Here is a 25552-nt window from a genome sequence, read left to right on the forward strand (position 1 = left end):
GGGGGGGGGTGGACTGAACAGAAGAGGCAGCCGAATTGTTTCAGTACTGAGCCAAACTTGATTATTTTGTTCAATTGATTCATTATTTCATTGTACTTGTTTATTATCTTTTCATTACTTCTTCATTGTTATTTATATTTCATTTGATGTAAATGTAGAAATTGTAAAATCATGATGGGAAGGATATCAATTAAGCCTTTGTGGCTTTTCGTCCACCCCTTGTATGTTTATTTCCATTTTAATATTTTTTATCACTTTTATTATGTATGTGCTAATAAATAAATAAACAAAAGAAAATTGCTGGCTCTAAGGAAAGAAGGTGCTGATACATAGAGCAGGGAACAAACATGTATTGTGCATGTTAAAGTACAAAATGCAAAATGGCTTAGTTAGATTCTACTAAACCTAGCCTATGGGCACATTCTGCCAATTATACCTGCATGATAGATCGCACAATTTTCCAGGGATCAGATAAATAATACATAATGAGACCCAGTTCAATTTCTGAAGGTCCCAGCAACATCAAAACAGGGCTGGGAGTAGTATCTGCAGTAATTATGGTACAATCAGGGAGGACTTGAAAACCTTGTGATTTCTTGAGCTCTCTTGAGAATCAAGGCTATAGCTACACAAGGCCTATCTCTGTCTAGTCAGCTGTCTTGAGATATACAGCACACTTGGCAAGGTACTTGTTCTGCATATGCATACTCGTATCATAAGAGGATCCATTTAAAAGCAGCAACTACCAAGGGGTGATAGGGCTACAGAAGAGATTGATGCCAGTGTCAGTCATACAGCGGTATGTGGGCCACCAGGTCAGAGTTTAACCAGGGGCCCTCAGTAGGGTTGGGAGCAACCATTCCCACTGTAACCAGGGGGTGGGGTCCCCTGAGAGGCCTGCTGCATTAGCACAGTAAACCAGGGAGAATTAGGGCCCACCACAGGCTGTTGTATGTTTTATGAGACAACAGTTAGGCATGGGTTTATGTGAGCGTCCTACTAAGCACATGTATATGGCAACGTATGGGCCACAATAATCAGCAGATTTTTGTGTAGGACACGACTATTAGTACCTTCTCCATTTACTAATTCATAGAGTTCATCATTCAATCTGCTTCGTATTCTTTGTTTGCCCTGATGATGCCCATGAGAAAAGTTACAATAATGTAAAACTGTATCATCAAAAATGGCCATGCATCAATATGGTGATGTTCTGGGTCTAAACATAATGTTACTTGTGTATATATATCTTGCTTTAACTATTTATTGTTGCTTCTATGTCATATGTGGTGTATGTGTTAGGTGTGCATGCTATAAGCATACTTGCTGCCTAGTGCACACTTTGTATTGTCATGTTACAATTTCTTAAATGAATATTATTAAATACTCTTCTCATTCTTTATTTCCTTTTTTTCTCCTCCTTCACTCATCTTTGAATGGCTAAACTGTTTGTTCTTGTTGCTACTTTTTTGGAAAGTCAGTAAATGTTATGATCATTCCTTTCTCGTATTACACAGCATGTAATACTTGACTGTCCCCCAGCAGGACCTGTCATACCATCCACGTATCTGATCCCGCCAGAAGAGGGTTCAGCTGAAATAATGGTCTCACAGGCTAAATCTGGCTCCCACAGCATGACACATGGGCCATTAGGAGTCGTAAACTCCATTCTGATATTGCCCAAGGCCTCTGCAGTGCAGCAAACGCAGATAAATTTGGCCGTGGCCTGCTCTGATATTAGTCCTAACATCACAAAATGTTCCACCTCTCCATCATTGCAATGTATGATATTAGTTGAATGTTTACAAGTTTGGTCTGATATTATAAGAGAAAACACATGAAAAGGCATCATCTGTGGAGCCTTCTATACTGCATCTGGCATTTTTATCCCTTCTGTTATAGCTGTAGCAGTTGAGACCATTGAACATACTGGAGAACATACACCACTTCTTGTCTCGGCACGTCTACGTAACCCTACCTGGCCCCACAGACTGACAGAAAGCTGAAATATAGATGGCTCGGCCTTAGCGGCAGCACAGCTACAATCATTTCAGTACCATGGACTGCTGCTTTCCAGGGTCCATCGTTGTGGAAGTAATTTGTACCTGCCACAAGGCTGTATTGATTTCAGTGTTGTGTGCCTCTTGGAATACAGTCATACAGCTCTGGTCAGACAAACAGTTTTGTCTATATTTGTGTTTGTACAGTATATATTTGTAAGAAATGTTTAGCTTTTACTCAGGCTATCATCAGTTATTTCTTTGTTGTTTCTATACTTAGGCCACACCAATTTAATCAATTGGTATCGGATTTGCTGGCCTCATTTTTTTTTTAAATCCGAGAGCCAACAAATCAAATTAGTGTGGCCTAAGTTGTCTTGAAAGAAAATAAATGGTGAAACGACAAAATGAGGCTTGACAAAGTGCATATTCAAAATTCAAATGCTGCTTTTCTGTCATGATTCCACCAGGGCTCGAAATAATGGGTGCATGTGCACCTTAGTGCACCCAAATTTGGAGCTGTGCACCCAAATTTTTCTGTGGGTGCACCATTGCACCGAATATATTCGTGGGTTTCCATATGTAAAGATGTTAAATGTACATTAGTATACAGCATATTCTTAACATATAATTGTCAGAAAAATAATAAAATCATTGTTGTAGTGCTTTTCTGTAGAAATGAAGCATGATTAGTTATTGCTGACATTCTAATTCTATTTTACACACTGTATATGGTGCACCCAAAAAAAGTTTTGTGCACCTAATGTTTTAGGTTGGGTGCACCAGTGCACCTATTCCCAAAAATGAATTTCGAGCCCTGTTCCACTGATGACATACTGATACAGCAGGGTGATGGTTCACATAAATCTCCCAGACATGAATGACCTGGTATTGATCAAGCCAGACAAACTTGTAGCATCACGTTTCAACGTTCCAGGTCACATCTGGACCATATCAAAACTCTGGATTTACTGACATCATTGACAAGATACATGTAGGAAGTGGAGTGCAGATACAATGTCAATGTATAAATAAGGCCACACCAATTTAATTTGTTGGTTCTTGGATTCCCCTCAGTCTTAATTTTTTTCTGATTTGAAAAAAAAAAAGATTCTGGTTCTGAGTCAACTCAAATATGCTCATATTTTGCTCCCAACAGTTGAAGAAAGTCCTTTTCTTCCTAGTTGTTACAGTTTTTCCATCTATCAATGCAGTGGTTTGATTAGAACATTGTTTGAATATGAACCCAGCCTTTTGTGTTGACTTCATGGCTGCTATCGTAGCATTTGGGGCTATAATAGGATGCCTAGACCTGTTTTTTTTCCTTGTCGCTTTATATTTTTTCTGAAAAAAATCGGAGAACCAACAGATTAAATTGGTGTGGCCTTAAGCCAGCTAGTCTGATAATCAAGGTTTGAAAAGAGACATCATAATGCAGGCACGGAGAAAGAAAGCGTTGGCCAGTCCATGGGGCCAGTGCCAGCTTATATTGATCACCTATTGTACAGCTGATCGCCTGCAGCTATGGGCCATTATTATTGACCCACTGTGATGGAACCATTCATCTCTTTTACTTGCATTCATCACACAGAAAATTGCCAGCTGTACCTAAACTGCCGTGGCCCCCAAATCCTATGGACCTGCAGTCTAGGCTACGACTAATAAACTGGTGGACGTACCAACCACTAAGTATCTGATACCAGCCCAGAAAAGAACAAGAAACAGTCATGCCTTCAAATATCAGAGTTATCAACCAAGAATTGAGGTGTTCAAAAACTTGTATTTCCCAAGAACTATCATAGACTGGAACTCGTTGCCAGCAATCACAGTTGGGGCATCATCACTAGGAAGCTTTAAACAACTCCTGCAATTAAATGTGCAAAGATTGGGTGTGACAAGTCGTTCGGTGTGATATAGCTAGCTGCCTGCGAAGCTGGTGTGTTACACCGAAGGGCGGTTATACCGGCTATACTGATACAGATACAGACTCACTGTGCCTTGGAGATTTAGAACACCGAAGACATTTGTTTGTTTGTTTAGTTGTCTTGTTTGTTTGTTTGAACCATTCTATCAAACATTTCACGATAAGCTCAATTCGACAGGCCAGTTTTCATTGAGGTCATGAGGGAAGAGGTAAGTGTAGACATGATATAAAGTTTACATCACTTAAAATCCTAATAAATCTACACAATCACATATTATACACGTACATGTACATGGCACAAAAAATGTTGGTATTATAAGTTGGTGGTAAACCTAAACTGTAGATTCAGTACTCCTATAGTCACAGCAGTGAGTGAGTACAGCTACAGTCAATTCAGTACCATGGAAAGCTCCTGGTTTCCAGTGGTGAACCCCATTCTTTTACACCTGGCAGTCCACACTATGGCTTATTATGCCCTGGGGGTTCAGAGCAGGTTATCCTATATGTTAGTGTTGAACCTAAAATGTTTGACTTCTGCTTTTGTAAAGCTACATTTATCATTTACCGAAGAAACACATGTTGTTTCTTCTTCCGTTGCAAACACTGACACTGACCTGTTCAATGACCTGAACCAGACCGTCTATCACCATGGTAACGGGTGTTGGGTTATATCATGTTGCATTTTCATAGTAGGAGGGATTTAGACTCCTGTCACCACATATGTGAATGTGTTTGAGTAAGAATTAACAGAGAAGACCATATGTGAAGGTAAACATTATGCATTTGCTATCCAAATGTTACCTTTCTAGTTTTAGTAATAACTCTCCAGTGTTCTGTCTATCACACCTGAAGTGTGGTAGCCCTCCCACCCTTTGGACCATGTCAGCAAGGTCAGATTAGGACTCAACTTGTTGCCCAGCCCTGCATGCCACCTTGTTGTAAACCCACAGATTAAACCGTCACCACACTTCAGCAGATTGCATGTAAGATAGGCGAGTTGTTAAATCCCCCCCCCCCACTGAATAAGGAACATTTCCTGTATCTGCTGAATCAAATCAACAGAAATGCTCCCTCACACAAGTCTACTGAATTTTACTGTGTAGGACTAGTGCAGTGTATCACCTGGACTGATTGAATTCTATCAAACAACAGACACAAAAAATACTGTAATTCCTGATTTTTTCACTGTACTTTAATTTATGTTCACTGTTTTCACTGTCACTTCTGTACCCTTAACTTATCATTACAGTTAACAAATAATTCCTGGACTTTCTTTTTCCTGCACCTATAGCCACAGTGAATGTATAGTTCAGCGAACATGTCCACTTTTCTCAGACTGTTAAATTTTGCTACCGTGAACATTAAGTGAATTACAGCAGTAGCAATTGTGAAATACTGGATGACAACACATAGCCTGCTTTAAGGTTTCAAACGATAAAAAACTTTTTGAACTAAGATATTACATTTTGAACCGACATTACCTTTTAAGGCCACACCAATTTAATTAGTTGGTTCTCAGATTCACCTACTTCATTTTTTTCTGATTTGCAAAAAAAAAGAAGATTTGGGGTCTGAATCAACTCCACAATTCTCATATTTTGGCCTAAACAGTTGAAGAAAGCTCCTTGTCTTCGTTGTTGTTACAGTTTTTCCATCTATCAATGCAGTAGTTTGACAAAAAGTTTAAAATTTAAAGTTTGAATTCTACACCAGCCTGGTATGTTGGCATCATGGCTCCCATCATAGCTTCTGCAGCTAGTATCAGAGGATGCCTAGGCCTATTTTATTTTTTATTTTTATTTTTACTTTAATTTATTTTTTTTTCCCTGTCACTTCATATTTTTTCTTAAAAAAAATCCGAGAACCAACAAATTGAATCGGTGAGCCTAAACTGAAACATTACTTTTTGAATTGAAATATTATTTTTGAACTCCTTCTGAAGGGCACTAAAACAGGAGACGTTGGACAACCCTGTGCCCTGCCCCTATCCCTTATTGACAGTCCGTGGTACACACCTTGACTCTTCCAATGCTGCAGCGCTCTATTGAGCAGCCTTTTGTACAGAAAAATTAATTACAGAAAGCTTCATCATGTCTGATGAATACGGAGTTCAATTTGGCCCCCTGCCATGACCAGCAGAGTAATTTGACTCCAGCATGGTGCTGGCTCCTTTGACTCCCGCAGGACTACTTGGAGATGAAGGGCAGGGAGGTCGGGGATTCTAATGGAATCTAATGGTGCTCCAGCCCCCCCTTCTGGGCTGGTCAGTATATTAGGATCATTTCCGGGGGGGCCAAGAACACCTGTGCTTTCAAAATTTCAAAAACTGCAACGGTCGGTGTAGATTTCACGTTAAGTACACCTCCTTTGAACACTAGTTTTAGCACAAATAATAGACTGAAGCAACATCATTTCATATTTCATGTTAATAATTTTTAATATTGTAATCTGTTTTGTATTCAATATTGCAATCTGTAGTTATATTGTAGTGTTGGGGAGGACAACTTGTAAAAGTGTCAATGCACCTGTTTTGTCCTCCCTTCCACACTTGTGGTAAATTTAAAAAACAATTTCAAATAAACATCCTTCATTTTCTATATGACGTACATGTACTATATTTATATTATATTTTCTTCATGTTAGTTGTAATGTTCACTGCATATGCACATGACTTTTTTGATGTTGAAATTAAAGGATTACGGAGTCACTACGACTCATTACATGAAACAACTGGGGTGTTAAGTTTTACCTTTATCTAAAAACATTTTGAGAGGCAAAATATGGTGATGCAGAAACAAGGTTCCCTTTGGAGCCATCAATGGAAATGAAATTTGCTGCACATATCTTGAAATGCATCGCTTATTTGCTGTTAGCTTATCAAGCACAATGGCCGTGAAGGATTATTCCGATCTTGATGTCTCTGCATTAATTATCGAGAAATCAGATCCAGACTCCATTAGTTTCCTGGCATGAGCGTCAGAACTATTTTCCTACTAGAGTGTCTTCCTCTTGACGTCTAGACTGGGCTGTAGCTGTAATCACTGATAATCCTGTACGCACCTTGCCAACTAAACAGATCTGATGATCTGATTTTCACATTTGCTCTAACCCTCTCCGGGAGTACTGCTTCAGGTGAATGCGCACAGTAGTTTACAATTACATAGGCCCAGGAAAAAAAATGTTGTGTTTCCTGTTTCCCGACCGACCCTAGAAAAACCTGCCGACTCTACACTTTTTTTTGGGTGGACCGCTGCAAGGAACAAAATTTTTTGAGCTGATCAACCTTTTCTAGCTCCATGATCTGACACCTGAGTGATAAAGCATTGTACAATTGTTTTCTAACATTGACATTGAACGTGAAAGTGTCCTCATGCAATTTTTACTTTGTTAAACTGTATTGTATAAGTTGGACCCCTATATAGATATCACTGAAGTCTAAAAAAAAGAAAAAAGATAATCCCTACCGACCCTAATTTTTTTCAGGACTGAAACAGGAAAAACAAAATTTTTTTCCCCAGGCCTCAAGAGAGTCTGCATCTGTTATGACTTATGAGCACTACTGTTTCCCATACCTACATCTGTGCTGTGAACTACAATGTAAAAGATCTTCCTTGAGCAATAATGGAGGATCGGGAGAGATGACGAGCAATAGTCTGAGGAACAAGCAAGCAACTATATAATACAATGTACGTACTCTTCAAAATAGAGAATGAGATATCGTGCAACAGGAGTTTAAACTGTGCTTTGCAGTGTCAATATACAAAATAAAACTGATATAGCACAAGCTGACAGAATTACAGTTCTCTCTATTGCCCCCCTCCCCCAACTACATGAAACCTTGTCCCTGCATGTCAAGGACTTCCAAGGTCATCTGTACTGCCATTGTGACTTGTGATGTTAACATTAGCACACACTGTAAGGAACTCCTTGATGTGCATAATTTTTAACGCAAGCTAAGGCCACACCAATTTAATTTGTTGGTTCTCGGATTCGCCTGTTCATTTTTTTCTGATTTGCAAAAAAAAAGATTCTGATTCTGAATCAAATCAAAAATGCTCATATTTTGTCCCCAACAGTTGAGGAAAGTCCAGCCTTTTCTTCCTAGTTGTGACAATTTTTCCATCTATCAATGCAGTGGTTTGATTTAAAGTTCAAAATTCATTGTTTAAATATTAACCCAACCTTTTGTGTTGACTTCATGGATCCTTTTGTAGCATTTGGGGCTATAATAGGATGCCTATACCTGTTTTTTTTTCGCCCTATCGCTTCATATTTTTTCTGAAAAAATCTGAGAACCAACAAATTAAATTGGTGTGGCCTAAATGAGGGACGAGAGCTACATGAACATGTGTCATCGGCAGAACAGTTCCAAGCTTGTATACCTCAATTTTGAACATTTCTACTTTCCACCCAGTTTAGCATGGGCAGGTACAGTACATGGCTTTCATTACTGTAGACAGATCCAAGTAGAAGTGGCAGATATTTATAATTCATGATCTTAGAGACCAAGCTCTAAAATGAGTAACCAAAAGAACCTTGAATAAAAACCAAGAAAGGTACAATGTACAAATGTAGCAACACCCCTATAATTATGAGCAGATATAGCTTCCATTTTTGTTAACTGTAAAAAATGCTGTTCTTGGTTGTTTATTTCATGAATAAGCAAGAGGTTACTAAGAGTCATCCAAATTCCCCTGCCATAAAAGTTACCCAGTAATTTGCTCTAATTGCTCGGCAAAAACATTACTGCTCCCAGGCGAACGACCTGACAATCTCCCCACAAAACTTTGTTGCTCCCAGAAATTGCATTTTAATTGCTTTAGTTAATCCATCTGCACTGCCGGATCACGATTCCTGAACATCACACTTGGGGACCTGCCTTCGTCATCTGCCTTGCATCGATAATAGACCCATCCCATATAGCCCCACCCACCTCCATCACATAGAAACATAGAAATGCCAAATAAAATACAACAGACATGCAGCCACTCTCTCATTGGTCAATCTGCTAATTGCCATTCTCTCATTGGTTGAAATGCTAATTGTGATAGACAATCAGGATTGATCTATTACACTAGGTGCCAAACATTCACCCCCTTTTCTTTGATAATGAATAATCTAAAAAGGAAGGCTGCATTATGAAAAATGTGCATACATTAAGCCTATTAACATTTTCAAAATATTGATGTACATATATATATAAACAATAAGTACAGTGTAAATGTATTAATCTAAAGCTAGTAAAATAGCAATTTGAGCAGATACAAAACAACATCTGGCTCAGAACCGGTAAATGCCATAAAACGTTGCTTCCCGCGGCACAATTTACTGCAACTATCATCAAACTTCCTTTGTAAAAGGTCACATTAATCAATAATTGACACTTTCTGCAGTTCTTATATTTATTATGCTTAGAGCTGCCAGATTTTGTGTGTGTCACAGGTGAAACCATTGCTAATGCCACAGCATGAGCATATATACATGTACCACCCTCCCCCATAAGAGATGCAGGCACAGTGTAGATATGCTAGCACTCCTATATGCAGCAATGCTGCATATAGGAGTAAGTTTAACATTTCACTACCTCTATGGAAGGAAAGGGAAATTTACTGTCGTTTAGTGATTCACTGGTTTTCTTTAGGTTTCTTCTAGATAATGTGACCTATACAATCATGTACATTTTGTACCTATGATTTAGAACCAAATTATGTAAAACTTGGTATAATGATACATGTAGTTAAGGAAGTGTTTGAGCCTGTCTTATTGTAACATATATAACCAAAGATGAAAATAGAGACTTACGGGAGGAATATATAAATTATAATAAGCAGTTTTGAAATAGCTGACAACCATTTGTGGCTACTGTAACATGATGTAAGAAAACGATTGCAATGTACTACCCCTAACAGCATCTTCTTTTGGGGGTTTTTGTGGTATAAAAAATTACAGTTGGCCTAGCACTTTGGAAAGATGTGAGAGAAACTTGCCGCATACATTCTTCATTGAATAGTCTTTTATTCAAATTCATGCCTCAAATGCAAGTTGCAAACAGACAAAATAACAATGTACATTGATCACAGACAAAGGCTATGAACAAACTTTAAGGTGACTAATCATTGAATAATTACGTTAATGTACTAAGGGGAAATGTAGGATTTAGCTGCATCTCTACATGACGCATGTTCCTTCTTACTGTAAATTCTACGTCAAAGTGACGTCAGTTCACGCCATAAAACCCTAACCGCTCGCTGAGGGTAATAATTGCTTTGGAATTACTTTGGTTAATCTCCCAAACATCCATCTACGTGCCTTAGTTACTGGTGTTGAGAGGTCCCAAGTTAATTTCTCACCCACAAGACACAGACTGTGAATGTTTGACTCAAGTTAGAAATGTTAGGGGAACCTGTGACACTGACTACGTCATTGGGTTCAAAATTACTTCATCGTGGGTGTCAACCACAGACTACATGACTGTACTCTACTATTCCAAGTGTCCCTGTATGATGTTCTGTATTTATTTAGTGGTCTTGGAACTGTACCCAAACATGCAAGCTGGTCTACATGCATATACAGTAGCAGAGCACATCAGCAGAATGTACTGCGTCTGTTCTAAGCCCCAATTTTTCACGGTTTCCGTGTTTTTTTGGTCAACGTTGCATCAGAATTTTGCCTGTTGCAGAGGACATCTCTTTCGACATAACATTTGGAAACTACAGACAGAGTGTTAACCTCATATGCGCAAATACGAACTTATATGAGACGTCCTGCCAAAGTGCTATGAGTCTACTTATTGATGAAATATGTTATGTTGGTGATGTAAAGTAATGTAAATGTAAAAGAATTAAACTGGGAATAGTTCCAAGGTGACCTTCCTAGAAATGGCAATTGCTCTGACTTGTAGATTGAACAAAAGATGACTCGAAGTTGTTAAATCGTGCCAGATTGACAGCAATGATGATTATGCTTTGTTTCATTTTCCAACAGTATGGTATCATAAGGACTTTGAAAGCATTCTCTGTTTCCTAAATGAAATTGTTTCTGCTTCTTACAGAATTATACCGATGTAAAACAAGTAACTGGGGATATGAATGCACCAAGCCTAGTACAGGAAATTGAATACAGGCAGACAAATTTACAAGGAAGAGATGAAAACCCATCAATGTTTGCAGGTAAAACATGACAATATCTTAACTTTCCATCAAAACATGAAAATTGCAACAGATTCGGGTCATGCATCTACCATCTTTGAATTCTAATGGAAAGAATTATGTCTCTATAATTTTGGGGGGCGTGCAACCATTTATGAAATATGAGACCTAGTGGAACCCAGAGGCGGATTCAAATCTAGGGGTTTGGTTTGATTACCATCAAATTATTATCTTGTGCTTATTAGATAACAATTCATAATCATGACAAACTACATCGTACAAAATGATTAGTCATAAAGCATAGCAAGAAGGATGGTAAGGAAACAATCATTCACAGATGATTTCAAACATACCCATTAACTGAACATTAGGCCACACCAATTTAATTTCTTGGTTAACGGATTTGCCCGCTTCATTTTTTCTGATTTGCAAATAGAAATAAAAATTCAGAATCAACTGCAAAATGCTCATATTTTGCCCTGAACAGTCGAAACAGTCCTTTTCTTCCTAGTTACCTTCGCCAAGAAGGTTATGTTTTCAGGGGCGTTCGTGTATGTGTGTGTGTGTCTGTCTGTCTGTCTGTCAACACGATAACTTGAGAAGGCCTTGATGGATTGTCTTGATACTTGGTAGGTGGGTAGGTCTTGATGAGACCTCAAAATGATTAGATTTTGGGCCCCCTAGCGGCTTGTTATGGTACTGCAGCTGAACTTCCGGTTTTGATATCTCATGATCTAGACATGCTATGGTGATGAAATTTGGGTGGTAGGTAGCTCTTGTGCTGGGGAAAAAGTGATGTGAGTTTGGGCCCCCTAGCGGCTTGCTCTAGAACTGCAGGGATATATTCTTGAAAATATTCAAAAGGGGATAACGCAAGAACCGGTTGACGGATCGTCGTAATTTTTGGTATGTAGGTAGCTTACGTGATGTTCAATATAATTATATGACAATTATGCAAATATGAATGTAATTTGCATAATTTATGGGGAAATTCTATAAATCAGCTGCATTCCATGATAGGACAATTGAAGCTTGTGACATCGGTAATTGACAACGAGAGAAACACAGGAAGATATTGATTATGTTAATAATGACTTAATTTGCATAATTAATGAGAAAATTTTATAATTATGTAATGATAACTGCCTGGAATTTCATACTTGTGGTATTTGAAAGTTTAGTTGAGGTGAACATCATTAAACATAATTTATTCTAATCAGGACCTCATTTGCATAATTTATTACGAAATGCTAGAATGCATTGTTTGTTAATCTAAGGCTGTCTTTTGGTTGAGATTATGATAAAATGATATAATTCATGAAAATTAGGTTCCTATTTCTTAAATCAGGGGGAATAATCTAATCTATAATTTCAGTCATAAAGATTAACATCATTTGGCGAAGGTATGAGATCGGGGAACTCTAGTTGTTACTGTTATTCTATCTTTCAATGCAATGGTATCATTAAAAGTTGAAAATTCAATGTTTAAATTTTGAACCAGCCTGATGTGTTTACTTCATGGCTCCTATCGTACCATTTTGGGACATAATAGGATGCCTAGGCCTGTTTTTATTGTTGTTTTTTTTCGCCCGCCCGCTCCATTATTTTTCTGGAAAAATCCGTTAACCAAGAAATTAAATTGGTGTGGCCTTAATGATCAACGTACAGGATCAATGAGCAATATGGAAGATGCATATTACCAAATCAAAGACATTTAGTATACATTCAGAACAATCAAATCACAATTCAATAAACAACTGCTAATCGAGACAACACGACTCATGCATGTACTAAATAAATTGCAGACTGAGTTTAAATTTTTCAAACAAGGCTTTGATTATGGAATTTGAAGAAAGCTAAGTGTTTGCATAGATAAGACATCCTTGTTAATAATCTTAGATTAGGCCACACCAATTTGATCTCTTGGTTAACGGATTTGCCCGCTTCATTTTTTTCTGATTTGCAAATAAAAATAAAAATTCAGAATCAACAGTCACTGCAAAATGCTCATATTTTGCCCTGAACAGTTGAAAACAGTCCTTTAATTTCTTCCTAGTTGTTACAGTTATTCCATCTTTCAATGCAATGGTATCATTAAAAGTTCAAAATTCATTGTTTAAATTTTGGACCAGTCTAGTGTGTTGACTTCATGGCTCAGTATAATACCATTTTGGGCCATAATAGGATGCCTAGGCCTGTTTTTATTTTTATTTTTTTTTTGCCCGCCCGCTCCATTATTTTTCTAGAAAAATCTGTTAACCAAGAAATTAAATTGGTGTGGCCTTAACCCTCAACTTGCTAAGGTGGCCATTTGGCTCCAGATTTGTATAGGTTTTGTTTAGCCAGCAGGGAGAAGGTTAAGACACCTCAACTCAAAAATGGGTTGATAAGATGGAAACTTACAAATGAGAGTACATTGTACTTTTTCTTAGTACATTGTACAAGCAACCTTTTGCATACTGATTTTCAGAAGTAGCTGTTTGGCTACATATTCCCTATTGGTTTCAGGGTGAGGAGGCAGGGAACAGGTTAATAAAGGGTTAATGCCCCGCCCCGAGGTGTATATGGCGAGATAATCCCTGGTCAGGTGTGATAACCACAGAATAAACCACCGAGTGAGCGTAGCAAAGGTTCTCACTGGTCAATGTCACCTGGCTATATGATAATACTGGTTGTAGAAATATTTGGACAAGTTACAGCAGGCCAGGGCCCCATCCTGCAGTGGAAATAAACCACCGAGTGAGCGTAGGGAGGCTTCTCATTGGCTGATGTCGCCTGTCTATATTATGATGATACTATTTGGGCAGGTTACAGTAAGCCAGGGCCCCATCCTGCAGTGGAGCTGAAGTGATTCAGTCTGGCAGCCTTTTAAGGTAGAGTGTAACAGTAATCCCAGGAGGGTTACACCAAAGCACCACAACACATGGCTAGCTGCATGCTCTCAGTCAGGGAACCCCAACAGAGGGTAGTATGTCTGACACATGTTAGGTGAAGTTCAAGTCTATGGAGCCAAGTTTGAAATTTTGTATGGATTTGTATTGTATGTAATAAGCAATATGCCTGTCCTTGGTGCTGAATTCACCATCCATGATACAGACAACATGCCTGTCCTTGGTGCTGAATTTACTATCTATGATACAGACAACATGCCTGTCCTTGGTGCTGAATTCACTATCTTTGATACAGACAACATACCTGTCCTTGGTGCTGAATTCCTATCCATGATACAGATAACATGCCTGTCCTTGGTGCTGAATTCACTATCCATGATACAGACAACATGCCTGTCCTTGGTGCTGAATTCACTATCCATGATACAGATAACATGCCTGTCCTTGGTGCTGAATTCACTATCCATGATACAGACAACATACCTGTCCTTGGTGCTGAATTCACTATCTATGATACAGACAACATGCCTGTCCTTGGTGCTGAATTCACTATCCATGATACAGACAACATGTCTGTCCTTGGTGCTGAATTCACTATCCATGATACAGACAACATGCCTGTCCTTGGTGCTGACTATATTGTATGTCTATGACTGATTATTATAACTGAAACGAAGCATTTGTAAAAGACCCATGACCAAACTTGAACTCTTGAAAAGCGGCTCAGGCCAAAGAGTTGTACTGTTACATACTGTACATCTTCAAGGTTAAATAAAGGTTGAAAAAAAAAAGTTCAGGGACCAGATTTAAAGGACACACACTAGACATAAAAAATGATGCTTCAAATATGCTTCAAAATGTAATAAGCGGTAAACTTTCAGCCTTCCATTGTAACCTACTAGTACCAGTATTGCCAGCTGACCAGTAGCATTTCATGTGTCTGTTGAGAGACATGATTCCATCTGAATCATGGTAATTCTACTTGTCATGACTTTCATAATCATGTGGTAAAATTTTCACTATATAGCCTGGGAATGCACATGAACAAAGCTCAAACTTTCACTGACTCAGCAGTGGGTTAGTTTCGACAACAGACTTGAAGACAGCTGTGCCAGAAACACAGAAACACACACCTCAGAAGGTTTTCCTTGTTAAAAACAACAAACGTAGACTAAAGCAATCCATCACCTACTTGACCCGACTTAAAGAAAATGAACCAATTTCCCACTTGATTGGATTTCTCTCTATGCCTGCGAGCTGATAGATGAAACTAGGTTGCTTTGTCTTAGGCAACAAGTTATCGGATCATACATGTACATGTACAATGTACCTTTAAAGGCATCCAGTACGATTTCAGAGCAGCAGAACTGGAAATATTCTGAATAAGGCAATCTTCGTTATATTGACACATACTGCTTCACTTTAGCCCAATTCAATCAGTATTTCATACTTTGGGTATTTAAAACTGCAGAAACAATCCCCAAGATGAGTCATTTATTTTAGGGGAGGTACCCTAAAAATCAGCCAAGGGCCCTTCCAGTAACCATTTTCTATCAGAATTTTGGGTATATTTGCTCCATGAGGGTCATTTTACATTGGAATAGTGTGATTTCAACTCAGTATGGAGATACATGTACATGTATATGTCACTAGAATATTGACTTTGAAAAATTGGGTTGCGAAGCCTTAAAAACTACATTGGATGCCTTTGAATACCCAAAGGACCACCATGGTGAGGTGTTCTTGTGTATAGTTTGTCTTGGACATTATAGTATTTGTGGGTATACTGCAGTCTGCTGTGACAGTTTTTAAAAATGCACAGTCACATACATGCATCTTGTTGCATGTACCTTTCCTAATACAGAGCTAGCATCACCTACATGTACTGTATTTCTGCTATTCCATACAGTCACCTCAGCAATGTATTCTACTATTATTACTGCATTTCTGAACTTGATGTCCTTACAGGTTTTAAACCATTATATTTTCTTGTGTTACAGGATTGTACCTTATTGAGTTGCAGGGCTAGCCTCACCTAGATCTGTCACTCAAGTGAGCCAGCCTAGCTTATGACGTATATTGGGTGATCCCAATATCTGTGTGTCCCCCGGGGTTTTCTAGATTAAGCCTTTGGTTGAGAGAATTACATGCAAATGTGACACGAGGGCAGAAAGTGGCCTTAAAGCCCTGATTTACATACCAATAGTATACTGTAAAATACATTCACTTTTGCAGTCAGGTTTTATTTTGTGCTACGAAGAAAAAGAAGGTTTTCGTACTGTCTGAGGTCTGTGAAAAACACATATTTTTGGTGTCATGATTTTTCAGCAATAAGTTACAGCAAAAACATGAAAAAAATTATAATAAGCATTTCAAGACTTATGGTACATGGCATAATTCTAAAATCCAAAGTTCAAAAAAAAACTTGACAATGCATGCAAATTCATAGCCTGAAATACCACCTGCATATGCAGGTAAGTACAGATAAAATTGGTATTCGCTGGTATTTCTGACATCTACCTACAGTCCTACACAATCTACACTAACACCTGCACTGGTCAATGACCGACACACTAGCAATTCTTCCTTTCTTTCCAAAAAGGTAAAGAAGTCACCCTCCTTCCTTTCTTTCTAATTTTCCAATAATCTTAGAAACTCACATGTGTGAGAATTTTCCTCTCCATCTCTGAATCTAAAGCAAAAATGAGTACAGAGAGCTCCAAAATCCTTGCTTCTGCTTTCAAACATTTCAAAATGCCAGTGCACTCTAGTTGAGCCTAATGGGCTAAAATTTGCACCACCCTGAACAGAAAGATGCTCTCTAGAATATTCACGCCACTGGCAGAACTTTCATACATACTGCAGTGCACATCTTGGACAGTCTCCCAGACAATGTGGTTGGCCTGATCACTGAGAACAACCTCCAGTCATTCAAAACAAGAGTACACTGGCATCTTCTTACCACCACCAGGACTTCTGCATGTAAGAACTTTGCAACTTTGCTGTAAACCAATGATTAACCAGGAGTGTTACAACCCAGGCTATTGTCTATGTTAGCACATGATAGAAAGAAAAAAGAAATTTTTTGCTGTTGTCACTCGTATCCCCCAGACATCGTTGCTGTAATATTGCACACAGTAACAATCATGCCAGGGTGGATCCTCATGCATGTAGGGATTACATGCTAAACACTGGAGGTGGGGGTGTTGAATCAAGCAATCCGATTATTAATGGTGCTTGCTGCTAAGAAAATAGGGCAAGGTGAGAGTGAGGGTTCTGTGGTTCTCCTCAAAACGGCAGAACCGGGAAGCGTAAAACGAGCAGGTGTTTAATTATCTCGGTAAAGCGCTGGACTTATTGCGATGACGCCAAGCAATTCAAAAGGTGGGTTTAGCAAATGCTTATGAGCAATGTGCTATCTGTCAATAAAAGCACCAACAAAGCAATCATACCACTGTGACACAATGTGATGACACTAAACCAACATTTCTGGGCAAATACACAATATTTCACTTTCCTGTGACTTTTTCTCCTCCCCCCCACCAGCATAGAAAGTGGAATAATCGAATGCCACTATCTTACAGTGCCACCTAGCTGTAGTGGGAAGTACTGCAGACTGTCTGTTTGTTACAATGCCAATTACAAAATTAAAGTTTTATATATCATTGCTCCATGGAACATTATGCCCATTTTTGGTTGTTCTTCAGATTAAGTCAAGAACGGTTAGAAAGAAAAGAGGTAAAAATTAAGGCAACTCACTTTCCATATCTCTCGTCAGACTTTTTCTCGAGAAGTGGGATGCCACTGAGGAAGAGCAGGATGGAGGTGATGAAGACGGGGCCAATGACACCGGCCCACTGTCCGCCCTGGATCACACTGGTGCTGATCAGGAACATCCCCCACCACAGCAGGATCTCTCCAAAGTAGTTAGGGTGTCTCGACCACTTCCACAGGCCTACAAGTATCACATAATTATTGTATCATATAACTGCACACACGGATTGACTTTTTGTAGTTCGGTGCTTCTGGGGGTAGCCTGGGTGCCATCCGAATTTATTTTCGGATGGCACCCAGGCTATCTGGGGGAGACACCCAGTAATGTTTCTCATACTAAATATTGTTTTTATCTGTTTTGCAATTTTAAGGATTTTAGATATCTTAAGCGAATCAATATCTGCCAATTTGTACACGAGTCTGTCAATTCAGCCTGTTGGCTGCCATGTGACTTGTCTTTGATTTTAATAATAAACCAGTCTACTACAAGGAGAGGAATGTATGAGAATGTTCCAGTTCAGCACTGGGGTGAGTTTGGAACAGTCCACTTTTGCACAAGAGGGAGATGGAGTGAAATATGCTATTGTTTGTGAGCGAATGTCAGCCTTTCTAGTTTCATTTATTTTACCAGTAGATTATACTCGTGACATTACATGACACTTTGAAACTTAGAATTACCATAAGCAGTAGTCCCAAGGGTCCACATGAAGAGAAATAGTATTCATGATACACCATAAAATTAAACGCTACTACATGTAGCTCTAGTATCATACAACAAGACTGAAACACAACAAGGTTTTCCCAGGGGCTTCCAGGAATTTGGCCTGTGTAGGACTTTGGTCATAGATGTGTGTCAGCAGAATTCCAGACATGCCTGTGGACATTCCATGCCTGTGGAAAAAAATCCTGTACAATTCCTAGAATTCTTGCAAACTACACACAATACTGTACCATTAGGCTCGCCCACGAGGTGTCGCCAAAAAAACAAATATACAATCATGACAAATTCCTACCATAGTCACACCATTTCCCGTTGTTTGCTGGGTTGTCTCGGAAGTTGAATTTCTGGAAGTCGGCGAAGGTCTCGGTGAGAAGGCCGACCCCGTACATGGAGATGCCGACAATGTCCTGCACAGTAAAGTAGTTGTTGACGTTGGAGTAGGAACAGTTGGTGAAGATCACAGGAAGGCTGACTGTGAACACCCAGATGGCCTGGACAATAGTGGAAACAAAATACTTTAAATTCCAACAGGAGATTTATGAATGGTTTAAGTAATGGTCAAACATTACCTGTGCAATCGCATCCTTTTATAGCGCTGAATTGGTGCAGGGATTACATGTACAATCACGTAATATGATACATATGTATCAAATATACGTGTAAAAATGTTTGATCCACACACACTTTTGTGGAACTGTCGCAAGGGTCTGTGCGGCTGCTATTCAGCGCCACCAGGTAACCTCAATAAGACTTTCCCCAACCGAAATTAGGTACCCATTCACTCCTGGGTGGAGTGAAGAAAGTCATGTTAAATGTCTTTCCCAAGGGCACAACGTCCGGGCACATGTCCAGATATGTCCAAGGTACAACTCGGGATCGAACCCGGGTCTCGCCATTTCATAGTCAAACGCTCTACCACTGCACCATGCCACTCGATGCCAGATTTCAGACTTGTGGAAACTACGACCTTGAGTTTTCATGACCTACAAGTTCTCCCCATTTCCTGTGTGAGACCCTTGGACCACCTGTCAATCTTCCTCACCCATGTGCTGTTATGCCTATCCCATTTCCTGTGTTTGACCTTTTGACCAATCATTCTGACTGTCAATCTTCCCCACTCTGTTAAATTATGTTGTACTCTGAAATTTTAATCCTTGTGAAGCTTTTCCTTTTCTTACTTCATGACATAGTACATGACAAACATGTACTACATGGAGGCTACCAGTCATATCTCTGACAACAGTTACAATAAAATACAAGCTCAATATGTTGTGATTCCTTCCAAGAATCTTTAAGACTCCCTGACAAAGAATGAATGAAAATGTAATTATCTAACTCCATTCTTATATCTTCAGAAGTAACAGACATTCATAGCCTACCCTACAGCTGTCATAAAATTTGTTCTGATGGCACCAAGCAGATTCCTTTCAAAATGAAACATGGTGATTTATCACACTATGAAGGGATCCAAAATTTTACGAGAGCCAGAGCCTGAAGAAACATACAAGTACAATCTGAACAAAGATAATTATGATGTTTCTAAATCTTACTGAAAATATAAGTTACAGGTGCCGAGGTGGCTCAGACCTCTTTTCAAATTTGACAGTAAAAAAGGCTCACATATTCGGAGCCCAGAGGAAAGAGGATTTAATACTTGCCTACATCTAGTACAAGCTACATTGTACATTACATAGTTAAACCAATGTAAGGTAAATCAAAGTACATACAAATGTATCATATATGATTACAGACGTTTAATTTGAAAGTTGTAGATTTTGCATGTGTTGGCCTGTTTTAGGATTCACAACACAGTTTTGACTGGTTATGGAGTTACAGTGTCACCTTACAGAGTGGCAAAACAGTTCAGCACCCTGCATCTGGCACTTAACATGTACAAAGGATTGTCATCAAAGCCTCAGAGTGTTGTAACTACTATAGAATGTAATATTATGCACCATTGCTCCCCTGATGGTACCAGACAACAGCCTTGTAAACAGGACAACATCTGTGCACCTATTAGAGCTAATAACATGTGGAGAGACTATATAAACAACAAACAAACCCAAATAACACCAGGCTGGTGGATATGGTGGAAATCTTTGCTACAGGCATAAGGAGGCAGAATGAATTATATCATATATTATGTTTTTTGACTTCGTTCATTTTACATTAAAACACATGGCAGGTTCATTTGCTAATATGCAAAGAGGCTGAATTGCGCATTTTAAGCATGATCTACATTGTATATTAGACAAGTAAGTCAAGCATGATCTATATTTACATGATCTACATATTAAAAACATGTATACAATTACATTTATTACATTATGATGATGACATTATAAGAAATTGAAAAGGTTCTTAATAAGCTGTAATAATTGATGTTACAGTAATAATTGCTACTTAGTGATTTTAACAGGTATATTTGTTCAATAGGTGAGTGAGGTACGGGATAGGGCTGTTTTTGTAGTGGTTTGTTTTTGCCAGTGGGATGCAGAGTTGTTGGAAACTTTTAAGGTTTTTAGCATTTGAATATCAATAAAACAAAGAGTTTTCAATAATATGTTCCACAAAATCTATGAGACTGTGAAATTTGATTTCATCAATGTTGCATGGTACAAAAATGTATATCCTAGCATTAATATTATATACATGTACATCACTGCACCATTAAACATGCCTCATTTTTTTGAAGAACAACCCTTGGCAAATGGAACAAACCAGTGCAAATGAGAATATACAGAACAATTTCTGCGGTAATGTGCTGTACATAAAACAAACGTTAATATTCTGATGCAGACGCATTATACAAAATGGCCTGCAATTGTTACCGCAGAATGAAGTCTTTCATAACGGTTTTATCGACACTCCTATATGGCTATAACGTCTATGTTGTCTGTGTATTGAGTATAATGCCGCCTGTAAGTCCCTGATCTTATGATGTATGAACGGCATTTAGACACAAAGCCCTTGTTCCTTCTACCTGCTGAAACTGATGCCAAATTAATCCCCAAAATGAGGTAGATTTATTGGTCAATAGACACATGTATGCCTGGCTGTCTGCATTGCCAACAGTTCCTTATGATGGATGGCTCAATAACTACACACTGGTAACATAATAATAATCTTTAAACACAGCCTGCATAAAGGTATATACTTCAATTGGGACAAAGGCTTTAGAAATGGGGAGGACTAAAGTGCCAACATTTGCTTTTAGCCCATGCAGAATATTTCTCTTTTCTAGCTAAACATGCTATGTGGGATACATACATCAGATTTAGCCAAAAGGTAGCAGCTGTAGATGCCCATATATGGAGGTCTATCCCATTGACTGTCCGACCCCCTATGTGATTTCTTGTATATATGGGACAATAAAGTATACTTCCAAGCCATCATCATTTCAACTTCAGGGGTTTAAAAAAGTCTGGCTCCGGCACCATCTTACAAGGGTTTGGTCACAATTATAAAAAAATTCCAGAGATGTGAGATTCCATTCCTGGGGATAAAATTCCTGTACAATTCCTAAAATTCTAGTAAACTGCACACAATACTGCACCTTGCCAAAAAAGGCAACTTTAAGACACAGAAGAATGGCCAAGGAACATTTAAAAAAGCAATGGTGAACGAAAAGTTAAGAATTACATGTACACAGCCAACAACTGATCTTTCAGTACCAAGGACAGCATATGAATGGCTATCACATGACTTCCCATGATGCTTTGAACAGGAAGTACCCAGTGGTGCAAAGGTATAAAACTTTGTGCCATTCTTTGCAATTTCTTACAATAGCATACATGCAATGCAATACATTTTATTACGTTTACCAACGGAAAACATATTGTTTTTGCTCTGCTTCCTCTTCCTCTACTTCTCCAAACCAATAAGGTCAATGACCTGAATCAGACGTCTGTCACCATGGTAACTGGTGCTGGGTTACATCATGTTGCAATTTTATAGCAGGAGGGATTTAGACTCCTGTCTGACCATATACATATATGAAAGTCAATGTGTTTGACTAAGAATTAACAGAGCAGACCATATGTGAAAGTAAACATTATGCATTTGCTTTGTACACGTTACCTTTCTAGTTTCGATTTTTTTCTATGATTACCCAGCAACAGCTGCAATAATAACAACAACGACAAAATTCGAACAAACCTGGAATGTCCAGAATCCTGCGAACGCACACAAGTTGTCCCTCTTGTCGTCGAACCGTTTGTCTTCCCCTATCTTGATGATGCGGTAGAGAAGGTAACCTGACAGCCGGATGCCCCAGGCACACACGAACGCCGTCACCAGGATCTGTCGGACCGAGAACGTCTGCGGAGGAGAGATAAAACGGGAGGGTCAGGGGTCACATTTGACGATGAAACTTAGAAACACAGTTGGTGATAGAAGCAGAAATTCTTCTACATGAACTCACATGGAAGATAAAAACAGATTGCAAGTGTTCATAAGTTCTACTTCAAGGTGACCTAATTCATTCATTTTAAAACCCTTGTCCTGCGGGACCCATATATATATATATGGGTTGCACATACAGTACCATCTAGTATATAGTACCCTGTATATGTATAATTTGGGGTTACTTCTCGTGTAACGCATCACACCGCAGCGAAACACAACAAATGCGGTAGTAACTACGACACCGCATGGCAAAAAAAGTCAAGGGCCTGTGACCTGATTAAGACTTCAAATTATTTGAAAAATTGCCAGCAGGACAAGGGTTAAATATCTTCTGTTTGGTACATTTACTGTAATTATGTTTACCAAAGGAAAAAAAATTGTTTCTGCTTAGTTTCTTCCTCTTCTTCTCCCAACAAATAAGGTCAATGACCTGAACCAGACATCTATCACCATGGTAACTAGTGTTGGCTTACATCATGTTGCAATTTTATAGCAAGAGGGATTTAGACTCCTGTTGCCATATATATGAATGTGTTTGAGTCAGAATTAAAAGAGCAGACCATATGCAAAGGTAAACATTACGCATTTGCTTTGCAAATGTTACCTTTCAAGTTCAATTTGTCTTTATGTTAGCAAACTTTCACAGTCTGTGGAAAATGGACGTGCTCACAGAACTTGATCTTCAAGGCAGCGGGAGATGGGGGTGAAAAACCACGATCGCGCGTCCTTGGCAAGGATATGCATTTTCATTTATTGAATTCTGCTTCTACATGAAGTATGTCCTCTGGAGCACTGGGTGACACCGAAGGTCAACATCACCATTTATGGAACCCCATCCAACCAATCAGATGCGAGCATGGTGGGGAGTTATATGGCAAGGGTCAAGTGTCAGTCTTTTATATTACAGTCTACTTACTGTGGATGCAGTGAAAGGTAATGAAAAACACTGTCTAATCAAATATGACACAGTAAAGTTGGGTTCTACCTATATTGCTGCCATTGAATTCCATTAATGATACACGTACATATTCAAAATTGAATGTTACTGGCTGAGTATTAATGAATTCACAAAAACTCTCAATGCAACATACTGTACATCCCAGAGATTTGAAATCCCTGATTTCTTGTTCAATACGGAAATAAGGTTAACTGTATGAAATGGAAGAATGAAGTCAGTTCTAACTTGATAACATAGATGGCACAGTACCCCAAAAGGAATTATATACAATATACGTAGTCTTCCAGGAGTTGTTTTTCTGCTTCATGCTGTATCCTTGAATAATAATTGTAATAATCAATATGTCAAGATTAAATATGTTTCCACAGATTGTAATCTACTAATTCTCGTACTAATCAACCCATTGTTCTCTGACAAAACAGTTCAATTGTGTTGTATAATTGTATTCTAGGATAAGTCATTGAAATGAGGTACTGAGATGGCTGACACCACCAAATCCAAGATGGCTGACACCACACCTGTGCATATGTATGCACACCCGAATGCCCCGTTAGGACCTGTTCAAAAATCAATGCATCCTGCACGCAGCTGCATACCAAACAAGTGCATCCCCAAGTCTACCCCGCATGTGATGCATACAAATTCCCCGCCACCGCATTTTTACGTCCTCCGCAAATTGGAAACCCTTGTCTGGTGGCTAATGGCTCGGTAATGTGCTTTTGCCTGGAACAATGAGCGATATCAAAATGGCTGCCATTTCTATGAGCTTGCATTTGCCCAAGTTCATTACGTGGATGTAAAATCAATCTGTCATTTGGGTTTAGTGATGGCCCACAAGCCAAAAGGACTTTGTGGCCGTTCCTGTACATATATGTCTCCGAGGCCACAGCAAGTTATTCTTATGGATGACATCAGCACGTGCATTAATTTTCGCCTGATTTTGGAAAAAGAAAAAGAAATTTTGTTGCCTCCTGACAGTGGTCAACATGCCGAAAATGGGCAAAGATGTCTGCTGCCATGCTGGAAGGTGGATGGCAGATAACTATGAAGAGAGGAGACAAGAAAAGGCTCTGATTTCTTACTTTGATGCAGTGATATGTGATGCTGGCTATGTATACATGTATATGATGTTCCCACTGAATCAAAACTATTTTATGAACAATGATTGAGTCAAAATTTTAAAATGTAGGAACCTTATTTTTTCGGCCCACCTTGTTTTTTTTTGCCCACTCACATTAGATTTGGAGTCTGCGAAGGATGTAATCCATAAAATTTACTTGCTGTGGCCTAAACGATGATATTGATCTGGTAGGGTCAATAGCCTTGTATCCTCCAATCCTTACTGAACCACTGTTATTTAAGATGAGTAAAAGGATACCGCTAACGGTGACTATAAAATGTGATGAATGTTAAAGTCGCTATATGGTTTTATGTTTGAACTTTCATTTCAAATTTTAATATATGAAACAAATTATTGGATGCTGTTATGGCAAAAGAAAGTATTACTGGGTGGTAATATGCTGGATAAACAATAAGGTATTTCTATTTTTTATGTAGATATATATTGATTGATGACAGCACTTTTTTTGGAGGGAAAGGGCACCGGTGAAGAAAAGAAAAATAAAATAGAGGAATTTCAAATGAAATTTGCATACAATAATAGTTCTTTAGACAGAACCTTCAAAAGAAAATGTAGCACCAACAACAATGGATAGTTGTAAGATGAAAT

The 25552-nt window shown here is 38.7% G+C and overlaps 1 protein-coding gene across 1 annotated transcript in view; it reads right to left on the bottom strand.

The window, feature by feature from the left end:
- Window positions 1-25552, bottom strand: part of LOC109473859 — a 69971-nt gene that overhangs the window by 7028 nt on the left and 37391 nt on the right. Inside the window, exons 3-5 of the mRNA XM_019773972.1 lie at window positions 22617-22778; window positions 18751-18949; window positions 17723-17918 (exon numbers count right to left, since the gene is read on the bottom strand). Of these exons, the coding sequence (XP_019629531.1) occupies window positions 17723-17918; window positions 18751-18949; window positions 22617-22778 (557 nt within the window). The remainder of the gene's footprint in view (window positions 1-17722; window positions 17919-18750; window positions 18950-22616; window positions 22779-25552) is intronic.

The sequence above is a fragment of the Branchiostoma belcheri genome, unplaced genomic scaffold (assembly GCF_001625305.1).
Source record: "Branchiostoma belcheri isolate BF01 breed outbred unplaced genomic scaffold, Haploidv18h27 scaffold3, whole genome shotgun sequence".
In the NCBI taxonomy this organism is placed as follows: Eukaryota; Metazoa; Chordata; class Leptocardii; order Amphioxiformes; family Branchiostomatidae; genus Branchiostoma; species Branchiostoma belcheri.